At 44.0% G+C, this 12,863-nt stretch overlaps 1 protein-coding gene across 1 annotated transcript; it reads left to right on the top strand.

Moving 5' to 3' along the window:
• Window positions 1-918: 918 nt before the first annotated feature.
• On the top strand, window positions 919-12,522 carry CCNA1 (cyclin A1). The gene is made up of 9 exons (XM_064585771.1): window positions 919-1,051; window positions 1,865-2,053; window positions 6,621-6,867; window positions 7,054-7,178; window positions 7,752-7,975; window positions 9,083-9,287; window positions 10,459-10,572; window positions 11,856-11,989; window positions 12,259-12,522. The coding sequence occupies exons 2-9, from the start codon at window positions 1,889-1,891 to the stop codon at window positions 12,308-12,310; spliced, it is 1,266 nt and encodes a 421-aa protein (XP_064441841.1). The 5' UTR covers window positions 919-1,051; window positions 1,865-1,888; the 3' UTR covers window positions 12,311-12,522.
• Window positions 12,523-12,863: the final 341 nt, after the last annotated feature.

Genomic DNA, 12,863 nt, shown 5'->3' with positions numbered 1-12,863 from the left:
TACGTGTTTAAAAAATTTTTAAAAACAAAACGAAAGCAGTAACACTATATACGCAATGTGTTTGTGTGTACACACACATTTGTAAAATAATAATAAAGATTATTTTACCTATTTTGCCAGTTACCTCTGTAGGGTGCCAGAGCTCCCTCGTTTCAAGGACCCTCTCCTCCCTTTCTGTGAGGGCCCCTTCCCCTTGTTCCCACCTCTCCCCTTATATAAGGCCCCCTGCTTCCTCCATACTTTGCCGTGGGCCTCGGGTTCCAGGGATTTCCCTTCCCACGTGGCCAGGCCGCCTGCCCAGCCCCCACTTCCGAGTGCCCCGCAACGTCCCAGGCCCCAGTGCTGCCGCCTGGGTTCCTTCCTCTTCCTGGGCCACTATCTCGCTGCTCCTAACCCGCTTCACGCCGTGCCTGCTGGAACCCGTCCGGGAATACCTCTCGTGGGGACTGCGGGCACCACGTGCGACCCTAAAACCCCCAACCTCTCTCGCCCGGCCGGGCCACATGCACTGGAACTGGGCCGGCCAGGTGCGGCCTCTGGTGCACAAGGATCCAAAATGACCGAAGGCAAGCCGCCACCATGGATTAGGAGGCCCCGGCTCAAACCGTGGGCCAACCCGCTGCTTCTCGGCCTCCCTCTGGGAGGAAGTGTAGGTGTGTGAGCCGGCGACCGGGAGCGAGACGCGCCCTCCGGCGGGCGCGGTCACGGCTCCGCGGCCTGCGCAGCCCCGAGGGCCCTGCGTCGCTCTCCCGAGCCAAGGTTCTCAGGAGCGGGTCGGGGAAAAGACGTTAGCGGGAGGAGTTAGCGGCTGTTGGGAGAACGGGTTTACGGAAACAGTCCCTTCCCAAACCCCGGCCATCGCGGGGTGGGCCTCCTTCTTCCCTCCCAGGCCCGGGGCGCCGGCCTGAAGGGGCGCGTGTGCCGACTGCGACCGCCTGCCCCGGCACGCCCGCGCTGGGCAGTGCTGGGGGATCCGGTGGCTGCCGCCCGTTGGCCCCGCCCGGCCGGGACCCCCCAAGGGGTCGCGGCGCGTCCGCCAGGAGCGTGTCAGGTGAGGAGGTCGTCATGGCGATGCGGCCGCGGGGCGCGCACGCCCGCTGCGGTTGGCATGGAAGCGGCCCCCGCGAGGCCCGGGAGCGCCGCTGATTGGCTGATTCAACAGACGCGGGGGGGGGTTAAAGTAATTAGCGCTGAGCGCCGCGGCTAGGAGCCCGGCGCCCCCGCTGGAATCTATTAACACCTCCGTCCCCTCCCGCCCCGCCCCGCCCCGCCCCCGCCCGGCCCCCTCCGGCGGCCCCTCATTCCCAATCCTCGTGTGCACTTGCTGATTGTTCGAGACTTATAAGGCTGAGAAGAGCGAGGCCCGCTGTGGGTTCCAAGCAGGTTTTGGGGCCTTCTGTGTGGTGGAAGGAGGGCCGCGGAGGAGGACCTTACTTGTCATTTGGGAAGGGGACGTACTTTCCGCAGTGATGTATCCTGGATCTTTTGTTTGCAGGGAGGTGGGGGGAACGGTGGGGGTAGGAGGGATAAGATAAGCATCGCAGTCAGGGAAAGACTCGGGCTTGCAGTTTTAGACTCCCAATGAACATGGGGCTTAGTATATCCTTTTTGTCAGGATTAATCTCTCCCTCCATCCTCAACCAGGTCTTGGAAGAAAGCCTTGAGAGATTCAAATCACTGTTTTGGTTCAAGGGAGCTTTGATCGCTTGCACAGAGGTTCATGCCCTTCCGTGCAGCCCTGATAATTGCAGAGAAGGTCATATGCCTTCGTGCTCTTCCTCCTAGAGATTCACTGCATGCTTGGAGCCCGTGGTGGAAGAGGTTGACTAACCGTTGGCTTGTCTCTTTCTCCTTCCCTGATTAGCTGCATTCTGTGGAGACTGAGGGTATGCATCGCAGCAGCTCCAAGAGCGGAGTAGCCCTAGCTCCAGTGCCTCGAGGTCCTGATGCCTGTCAGATGATAACCAGAGCCCAGCTCGGCCAGGATCCCCCACAGAGAACAGTGCTAGGGGTGTTAACTGAGAATGGGCAGTACAGGAGGAACTGTGGCCAGGTAATGACAGAGAACTGCTGTGGAAGCTGGTTGTTGAGGAGGGCTATCATGTCATGGTGGGAGGTGGGTTTCTCTTGGAGTTTTACCTATAAATACCCTTGAGTATTCTAGCCTTGGAATCTGGACTGTAAGGACCCTGGTTTTGTTAAAGATCACTTTGGTCCCTTTTCCAGTTAGAAATAGTGAATATTTTTCTTTATTATTTTTCTAATATCAAGGACATGGGTCTAGGAACTGTTTGAGTATATGTAAAGCTATTTCAGTGCTGGGCTAAGAGGAAGTATTAATGTACCAAAATAAACTATGGAACTGGGGTTCCTCCAGATCAGAGTGGTGTTCAGACTGAGCGAGACTGTGCCTGAGGCAAACCTGAATAATCTTTGCTATGTTCATCGGAGATGATGTTAGAATCCAGATTGGATAAGGCTAGACTAAATTACTTCCAAAAGTGGGTTTTGAAAGTAGACATCTCCCCAGGACTGAACAAAGGCAGTTGGGCAAATTGATCATCGGCCATTAGATATTAGTTGCTTATGCCTAACTGATGGTAGGTACCTCCCTTAACAGATTGGAAACAAAATCAGACACTTAAAAATGTAAATGAGGGGGTGCCTGGGTGGCTCAGTCGGGTAAGCATCTCCCTTCGGCTCAGGTCGTAATCCCGGGGTCTTGGAATCAAGCCCCACATTGGGTTCCCTGCTCCGCGGGAAGCCTGCTTCTCCCTCTCCCACTCCCCCTACTTGTGTTCCCTCTCTCGCTGTGTCTCTCTCTGTCAAATAAATAAATAAAATCTTTAAAAAAAATGTAAATGAGGGGTTTGAATCCTTAAGAATGAATTTTGGGATAGAAAAAAAGCTTCCTTGAGTCTATTAGGCAAGCCTCTCATAATGATGCATTAAGTTTATATTTCACATCTGTAGTGGAATGATGCTGACAATAGTATAGTGAAGTAGGTAGGCCAGGAATTCTTCCCGTTTAATAGATGAGAAAATTTCAGAGGTTTAGGAAAGGTAAAAAAAAAAAAAAAAAAGATATGGTAGAGGCCAGATTAGAAGCCCTTCATCCACTGACCATCCATGCCTTTTGGTGGCATCTGATTAGTGGGGGAAAAATACCCAAAGTGATCTGTCCAAAGCTTTGGGGAAAAAATTAAATGAAAGCAGTTTTAACAAACAATGTGCTTAGCATATTTACTTTTTTTTTTTAAGATTTTTATTTATTTATTCATGAGAGACAGAGAGAGAGAGGCAGAGGGAGAAGCAGGCTCTCAAGGAGCAGAGAGCCCGATGTGGGACTCGATCCCAGGACCCTGGGATCATGACCTGAGCCTAAGGCAGACGCTTAACCATCTGAGCCACCCAGGTGCCCGCATATTTACTTTTTTAAACTGGAAGACTGAAACCTTGTTCTTACGAATCATCAGTTCTGCCTATGCTGCCCAGGCTCTCTTTAAATTCATAATGATTAGTTAACCTCTTATGTTGCCTAGCGTTACTTCTACATTTCCCTGCTCTGTTCCTCTACAACCTCCTCAGAAATCTGTTTTCTAGATTTCTTTTTAATCCTCCCAAACCTTTACCTCCATCCTTACTCTCAGCTCATGACTTTGTTAGCCTATTTTCCTAAAAATATAGCAGCAACCAGAAGAGAATTTCCACATGTTCCCACGTGTCATATACTCTGCCATCCCCATCCTGCTACAGGACGTATGTGTCCCTGCTCTTATGCAAGGTGACACATACACACGTGCAGTACACCTTATGCCTTCTTGCCTCTTCAAGGATGTCATTTCTGGCAACTCTCCTTTCTCTCCTCAGTCTTGTCTACTAAGTCAAACTCATAAGCATGCAAATATATTGTATTTTTTTCCATCTTAAAAACCTTTCAACTACAAAGCTCTTTGCAGTGACTGTCCATTTTATAGCAATAATTCGAGAGTTTATCTATCCTGCTCGACTATAAGCTCCATCAGGATGAGGATTGGGATGTCAGGTTCACTGCTGTATTCTCAGTGCTTAGACCAGTGTCTGGCCAGGGTAGCATTCAAGTATTTGTTGAATGAATACTCTCTGTCTCTAATTCTCTTATTCTTAGTCCCTTCCTTACTTGACCGATCCAGCAGCATTTGACACAGTTGATTATTCTTTATTCCTTGAAATAATTTCTTTTCACTCAGCCTGGAGAACACCACTCTCTCCTGGTTTTCCACCTACCTCATGGGCCATTCCTCAATATCTAAAAGAGTGCTCTAGGGCTTGGTATTTGATCTGAATCTGCACTCACTCCCTTAGCAACCTTTCAAGACTCTTAGCATTAAATATCATCTATCTGTTGATGACTCATACTTTTATCTCTGGTCTGGACCTCTTAGCTATATTACAGGCACCCATATTCGGCCTATTTAACATCTCCCCTTGGATCTTACAATAGGCATCCCAAATTTATGCAAAACCAAACACTAACCCTAGCCCCAAACAGCTGTTCCCAAAGTCTTCCTCATATCAATAAATGGAATATCCATCCTATTATTCAGCCCCCAAACCTTTGTCATCTTTGACTCTTTTTCTCCCACCCCACATCTGATTTGCTGAGAAAATACTATTGGCTCTACTTTTTAGAATGTCTAGAATCTCTACTTCTCAGACTTTACTACTACTTGACTACTTTACACTAGTTCAAATCCCTATTGTGTCTCACCGTGAATTTGCAAGTTTCATAATTGGTCATCTTACTTGCTTTCTGTACGTATACACAGCCAGGGTGATCATAATAAAACATAAATCAGATCATACCACTCCTCCTCCATGGCTGCTCCCGTGGCTTCCCACCTCTGAGTAGTAGACAGTCTTAAATGGCCTGCTTGATCTGGCTTCTCTTTTCTTTCTGACTTTGTGACCTATACCCCTCTCTTTCTCATTCTGTCCTCTATGCTCCTTACTCAGTCTCTAAGACACACTTGAACATCAGGGCATTTACCCATGCCATTCTCTCAGCTCAGAATGCTCTTACCCTCTCTATCTGTGTGACTTACTCCCTTACCTCATTTCGTATCTTTGCTCACATCTATCCTCTTCATTAGGGCCCTCCCTGGCCATACTGTTTAAAATGGCAAGGACTCTCTTTTCCCTGTGTTATTCTCCTCCAAGGCACTGAACACACCATCTGACGTAACATGTCTTATTTGTCGTCCCCCATACTCCGAGCTAGAATGTGAACTCCATGAAGGCAGCCCTTCTTGAATGTTTTCTTCATGGCTAAATTCTGAGCACCTAAAACAGTGTGTGGTACATAATAGATGCTCAGTAAATATTTAATGAATATATGTCTCAACCCCCATACATATATCTTTGAAGCAAAAGTCAAACTTGGTAGTGACTTGGAATCATGGTTCTAGTAACTTGTGATTTTTATATGTTCCCTGTTCTTTTTTTTTCTAGTATTACCATAAAGAATGTTTTCTTGGGGCATCTGGGTGGCTCAGTCTGTTAAGCGTCTGCCTATGGGTGAGTCATGATGGACTCACCTTAATTCTGCCTATAGGTCACGATCCCAGGGTCCTGGGATTGAGCTCCGCATTGGGCTCTGGAGCCTCTTTCTCCCTCTCCTCCCTGTTCATGCTCTTGTTCTCTCTCTCTAATAAATAAATAAAATCTTCAAAAAAATTTTTTTTTCTTCCTAGACATAAGCCAAATATTTATCTGGCTAGCTTGAAGGGAAAACACATACTAACTTGAAAGTAGCTTTAAAAGTAAACAACAAGATTAATTATTAACAGTAAAATATTAATACAGCAGCTAGACCTAACATTTGCATAAATATAACTCAGATTCATAAACCTTGCCCACCTGCCCTGGTTCAGCTGACCTTCAGGCTGTCCGCCATGACTCACCTTAATGTGCTTGTTCATGGAGGGGGTGCACGTAGTCATTCCCACTACTAATGCTATAGGAATAAATAGAAGGGAGAAGCGATTGCGAGATAGATTTCCCCAAGGGTAATTACATTATGTCATACAAGAGATTCTACAACTTTGTAAGAGCAGTTAGTAGTATGAGTTTCTAAAATGATCAGGTTTCTAAATATCTGGGTATGAAATGGGAACTTTATAAAGGCGCTTACTGCCTAAAAGCTGTTTAAGGAGGAAGACTATAGGAACTCAGTCACTGTGTGTCAAGAGCTTTGCTGGGTACTTATAAAATCCTGTAAGGCTAGAAGTATGAAAGCCAATTAATAATCTCTCCCCTACTCCTTCCCCCGCCCCATACCTATTTCATTTTGGAGGAAAGCTATGGTTTCTCTTGTTCCTATAATCTTGAGTTCCCTTTGATAAATATGTGAGGAAGATGACAAATTATAGGTAGCTCTTTTCCCAAATGTTAGATGTAGACAGAGATAAGGGAGAAGTCATACTTCGGAAGCTTCATTTTCTGAAATTAAATTGCAGATGTAGATGTTTCAATTTAAGCCTGTTCTCATCTTCCTAGCCTGCTGGTTTGAGTCACACAGGCTTACATCACCTATACAGTCTTTGGGGTGACCTCTAACAAAAAACTTAACCCTCTTCTAGGGGGTCACAACAATCAGGTGTTTCTCTGGATCAGAAAATGTCTTCCCTCCAGCTGGAAAGAAGGTGATCTCTGACTGCACGGTCCAGGTGCCAGCCAAGCAAGGATTTGATATCTACATGGATGAGGCTGAGCAGGGGGACAGAGACAGCTGCACAGGGAAAGAGGGGATGGCATTTGAAGATGTGTATGAGGTAGACACCAGCACACTCAAGTCAGACCTCCACTTCCTGCTGGATTTTAACACAGGTAACCTGACTCACCTGTGGCTGACAGTACCCTAGACCCATAATCGCCTGCAGCACTCAATAGCATGTAACTAGCAGGATAAAACCATGAAGTAATGACTTATTTTCACAACTGCCTGTGGAGGGTTAGTGGATGGAATGAATTTTTAAATTGAATGTCTTACCTGGTATTGTTGAACCCCCGCAGTTTCCCCAATGGTAGTAGATTCATCTCTCCAGTCCCAGTGTGAAGATGCATCAGATTTTGGTACAGATGTGATAAACGTGACTGAATATGCTGAAGAAATTCATCAGTACCTTAGAGAAGCTGAAGTGAGTTTTCCCAAATTCTATTTCAATTTCCAGCACTCAAAACACTTAATAATAAGATGGTTATAAACTCTTGGCCAAAACCACTAGTGAATAGCATTCTTATGACATCTAAACACAGGAATATCTACGAAAAATAATAGTTATGGGGCGCCTGGGTGGCTTAGTCAGTTGGGTGTCCAACTCTTGATTTCAGCTTAGGTCATGATCTCAGGGTCCTGGGATTGAGTCACTCAGTGGGGAGTCTGCTGGGGATTCTCTCTTAATCTCTCTCAAATAAATAAATCTTAAAAAAAATAATAGTTGTGAGGCAAGTAGCATTACTTGGACTATTTCTCCATGACTCAAAAAGGTTTATACATTAAGTATTTCACTCTTAGGAATAACCCATATTGCTATTTCCCCTTCCAAGGGGAAATACTGCTGTTTCCACCCCCTCCAAGGTGTACTTGGCTCTTGATCAGTTTCTTCCTAACCTTTGCTCAGGAGATTCTTTTTTTTAAATAGCAACTGTACTGTGGAGTGATCTTTCTGATATAGCAACTATTTAAGTATCAGAACTCTTTTCCCAAACAGGTAAGACACAGGCCCAAAGCACACTACTTGAGGAAGCAACCAGACATCACAGAAGGCATGCGAACGATTCTGGTGGACTGGCTCGTTGAGGTCAGCGAAGAGTATAAGCTTCGAGCAGAGACTCTCTACCTGGCTGTCAACTTCTTGGACAGGTTTCTTTCATGCATGTCTGTTCTGAGAGGGAAATTGCAGCTTGTTGGAACAGCAGCTATTCTTTTGGCTTCGTAAGTGTTCTTTCAGCTTAAATAATGTCAAACTGCAGCCTGTCAAAACACTTGATTTTCTTTCCCATTTATTGAAGAAATCTAGTGCTCGATAATTAAAGCTTATTCATGCCTCCCTTGATAAAATATCATCATTTTTGCAGTATTTACTGAGAAACTGAATCTAACACACGTTCACTCTTCAATTCAGATGTTTAAGATTTATAGCAACAAGTTCAGTATCCATGACTGCGGCAGCCATCAGCTCAAATTCAAGATCCAATTTAACTATTTTGCAGGGTGTTTTTTTGACTGCATTCTAATACAAAAATATTTTGGCTATATAAAAGATTTTGGTTATACAAAAGCCAGCTTCCTGATCTAGCAAATGACCTGTAATAACACGGTTTATTTGGTTACAGTGAACAAACTATCATTGTGTACAAAAAAGAGTTGGCCTTGGGCCAGAGCTGCCTTAAATTCAGTGACCTGTTGGTGGATGGCAGTTTCTTCAATTCTTCTGGTCTCCGACATTCTAGTCATCAATGCCTAGAAACTTGCCAACTACAGAAAACCGAAACAAAAGCAAAAGCAAAAAGTTGGTAACAATGAAATTATATCATCATCTTACTCTTGGATCCATAGCATCATTTGCTAAATCAGTAGAGATTTCTGAACATGATCTCTTTATTTTTATTATTTATTTATTTTGAACATGATCTTTCTAAAGATCTAAGATCTAAGGAGTTGTTGTTCTACAATGTGTTCAATATAACATTCTTTTCCACAAGATGAGTGGGGTCGATAGAATTAAGACAAATTTATCTGTGTGTCTGTCATTCAGAATCTTTCAGCATATCAGAGGCCCAAACCTAAAATTCTCAGTTGGAAATTGTTTCTGCTACTACTGCTAGCAGTAAGTACAACATATCCTTGTAATACACGTGTTCTTGTTCTGGCGCTTAGGTATGAAATCCCTAATATTTTTAAGGCCAGTACCATTTAGTGATATTTAGGAGGATATGTGGATACAAAGTAAAGAAGTCTGCAAAAGGCTGGTTGTGATAGCATAGGAAGGAGCACTACAGGTTCCAAGCTTTACTTCCAAAAACTCTTTACCTTTCATAGGAAATATGAAGAAATATATCCACCTGAAGTCGACGAGTTTGTCTACATAACTGATGATACTTACACAAAACGCCAACTGCTAAGAATGGAACACCTGCTCCTGAAAGTCCTGGCTTTTGATCTCACAGTGCCAACCACCAACCAGTTTCTCCTTCAGTACTTAAGGAGACAAGGAGTGTGCGTCAGAACTGAGAATCTGGCCAAGGTATGCCACGTGACTTCTGGGAACTTGGGAGCCAAGGAGACAAAAAGTAGCCTTTCCCGATCATCCTTCAGTTCGTCCTTCTTTTTTTTTTTTTAAAGATTTTATTTATTTATTTGACAGAGAGAGACAGTGAAAGAGGGAACACAAGCAGGCAGAGTGGAAGAGGGAGAAGCAGGCTCCCCGCTGAGCAGAGAGCCCGATGCGGGGCTCCATTCCAGGACCCTGGGATCATGACCTGAGCCGAAGGCAGATGCTTAACGACTGAGCCACCCAGGCGCCCCAGTTCTTCCTTCTTTTTCAGTGCTTTGTCTTGGCCCCAGAAAACTTTTTAGCAATGGAAGAGAGCCAATTTTAGGATCGTGATTTCTGGTTATGAGACAGTACTATTGATCATGCTTGGTAGGCACGGGTTGTCTGATCACCCAACTCTTAGAAGAAATTTAAGTTTGGAAATTGTTCCCTTGTCAAATACAGACCATGTGCAGGCAACACCTCTTCTTAGTTTACAGAATGGGAACAAAGTAAATGCAGTTTGATTTCACTCTAATCTTATCCTAACATATTAAGTAATAAAGCCTTACTTGGTCATCCGGGGTTATAGTACTTTAGTTGAAGGCACTGAAGTATTGGTTTGGAAAACTTGGTGTCCAGCCTCTGTGATCTAGTATATATGGTGTGTGTATGCTACTCAAACAGTAATAAGGATGTATGTATAAATTTCCCAGTATGTTTCTTCTATTCTCACAGGTACTGCTCTAGCCTCTGAACTACATGCATTTGCCTGACCAATTAGTAGCTTCAATATGGTCATAGTTTTGCCACTGACCAAATGCTCTAGTCCCTCTCCAGTGGCCCAGAACAATGCTACTTTATGTGACTAGCATGCACCCTACTGGTAGTATAAGACAAGAAAAGTAACCTCTCATATATACTGTGCAGGCGGACCAAATTCTTGTATACTGACATTTACTACAGCATAAATGTTATTCTGGTTATGGACAGGCCTAGCATTATTAACCCAGTGAATAATTTTGAGCATCTGTTTCTTTCTGCTCATCACTAGAGACAGGATGAACAAAGATAAGACAGTTTTTTCCCTTTACATTTTTAGGTTGACTTGTAACCTCAGTCAAATTTCTAATTCCACTGGGATTTTCTCTCTTGTGCTTAGTATGTAGCAGAACTGAGCCTTCTCGAAGCTGACCCATTCTTGAAATATCTTCCTTCATTGATAGCTGCAGCAGCTTATTGCCTGGCCAACTATACTGTGAACAGGCACTTCTGGGTAAGATTCTAACTACTACTTTCTAGATGAAATTCCAGGCCCATCTAAGAATCTGTGTTCAGTAACTCTCAGGACTTAGAATGCACTGGCCTCTTAAGAGGGAAAGTCAGTTTAATAAGGAACTGGTTGTCTTGCCAGCAGATGACAACATGCCACTGAGTCTTGCAGGTCAGTGTTTATGACTTTGACTCAATGGCTTTGAGTAGATTGCAGAAAGTCAAGGAGCAGGCCTGGAAACCTCAATGCCCACCTCACGTGAGGAGTGCTCTTGTGGTGCAAGCATTGAGCACTTCAGGCAAACGTTGTTGACTCTTGTCCACTGTGTGTAAAACAACCTGGATCCAATTAGGATGGTCAGAAGGTTGCATCAAGTTTTCAGGGGAATAGGGCAGTTAGTGCTGCCTCTTGGTCCAACAAGAAGCACGATTGGAAATGGGCCCCTCGATTTGGTTCTGAAGGTTTACTTTTGTGCTAAAAGAAGTGGGGTATCTACTTTTCTTTTCTTTTTTTTTTTTAAAGATTTTATTTACTTATTTGACAGAGAGAGACACAGCGAGAGAAGGAACACAAGCAGGGGGAGTGGGAGAGGGAGAAGCAGGCTTCCCGCCAAGCAGGGAGCCTGATGCGGGGCTCGATCCCAGAATCCTGGGATCATGACCCAAGCTGAAGGAAGATGCTTAATGACTGAGCCACCCAGGCGCCCCTACTTTTATTTTCTGAAACACTTATTTATTATTCTGCATTCACTAATTCACTTTCATATATAAGGTGTAAATAGGTTGTTTGGGTAAGTAGAGGCTTTTTTAGGGACCAGTAGAAATCCTGTTCATGAGGGAATCAGTAAAAGTAACCTTCCCCCCAAACTGAGCATTATAAATATACAATATGAGCAAATGGAGAACTCTGGCTGTTCTTCCTAATATTTTCTTTCTTTTTTTTTTTTTTTTAAGATTTTATTTATTTATTTGAGAGAGAGAGCACATGAGAGGGGGGAGGGTCAGAGGGAGAAGCAGACTCCCTGCCGAGCAGGGAGCCCGATGCGGGACTCGATCCAGGGACTCCAGGATCATGACCTGAGCCGAAGGCAGTCACTTAACCAACTGAGCCACCCAGGCGCCCCTAATATTTTATTTCTAAAGTCACTGAAGGAGGATTATAGTTTCTTTTGAGATGAATGTGGATACTTCTTCCTAAGTAATTAATTCCCTTTATTTCACAGTTTTTATCTTCAGCTGTCTGATACAAAGTTATATGATGCAGTTTTTTTCTTTTGTCTTGATTAGCCAGAAACCCTTGCTGCATTTACAGGCTATTCATTAAATGAAATTGTGCCTTGCCTGAGTGAGCTGCATAAAGCATGCCTTGATATACCCCATCGACCTCAACAAGCAATTAGGGAGAAGTATAAGGCTTCAAAGTAAGTTTCTGAAATTTTCTTCTCTAGGCTTACTAATTTAAAGCTTGAATGGGTTATAGTCATGTCAGAACTAAAAATAGAACAAATTGGAAATCTCGTGCTAGGCTTGCATGTTAAACCAGGAAAATCAGTGTAGAGAGGCCTAGATTTATAATTTGTCAGCTTGGAGTACATACAGTTAGAAAGCTTTCTCCATTTCTGTTGAAACTCCTGGAAAATTCCGTGGCCTGAGCTTTTACAAAACTGAAGTCCTTTGGGTCTCATTTCAGGTACATGCACGTGTCTCTGATGGAACCACCTGCAGTTCTCCCTCTGCAATAAGTTTCCTACGGAAGCACTTTCAGAACTTTACCTCCAGATCAACTGAATTTGTCTTAACTTTTATAGGTTTCTGCAGGTTGGGTCATCTAGTGTTGCTACAAGATAGATGCCATATTTTTAAAAATGTATATGTAGTTAGGTCCTCTTAGACATTAGTAGCTTGTAATATCAACATTTTTTAAAAAATAAACAAACAACTTGCCTTGTGACCATGTGTTAGGCTTATTTATTAATTAGGATGGCCCATATGCTCACCTGGAATTTTAGTGGGGAGCATTATAAACGTCATCTCTATTTCAAGAATTCTCCTAAGTTGGTTTCATAAATCTGGCATGCTATTAGGATTAAGTGTTTTGAGGAATTCAGAGATTTTTCTTGTTGGTAAATGGCCCCCCTGAGACTTTTTCCTTCCTATCGCTTTACTCTTCACACAGCTCTCCATAAATTGGCAAAGGAAGGAACTCCAAGCTTAGACTCAGTACAGGGATATAAACAGGCCCTCTCTATTCTAGCTTGCCTGAAGGACCCTATGGAGTAAAGACAGTGAGCTGAG

The sequence above is a fragment of the Mirounga angustirostris genome, unplaced genomic scaffold (assembly GCF_029215605.1).
Source record: "Mirounga angustirostris isolate CCGP_5_RB_7025 unplaced genomic scaffold, mMirAng1.0.hap1 SCAF_3, whole genome shotgun sequence".
Taxonomy (NCBI): domain Eukaryota; kingdom Metazoa; phylum Chordata; class Mammalia; order Carnivora; family Phocidae; genus Mirounga; species Mirounga angustirostris.
The sequence above is the reverse complement of the archived record's forward strand: the minus strand, read 5'-3'. Positions and strand labels throughout refer to the sequence as shown.

Excerpts from the sequence above, each read along its gene's own strand:
- CCNA1 (XM_064585771.1), top strand. The coding sequence starts at position 1,889 with ATGCATCGCAGCAGCTCCAAGAGCGGAGTAGCCCTAGCTCCAGTGCCT. Across the intron at positions 7,976-9,082 it reads GCAGCTATTCTTTTGGCTTC|GAAATATGAAGAAATATATC; the intron begins GTAAGTGTTCTT and ends TACCTTTCATAG. Across the intron at positions 11,990-12,258 it reads GAGAAGTATAAGGCTTCAAA|GTACATGCACGTGTCTCTGA; the intron begins GTAAGTTTCTGA and ends GTCTCATTTCAG.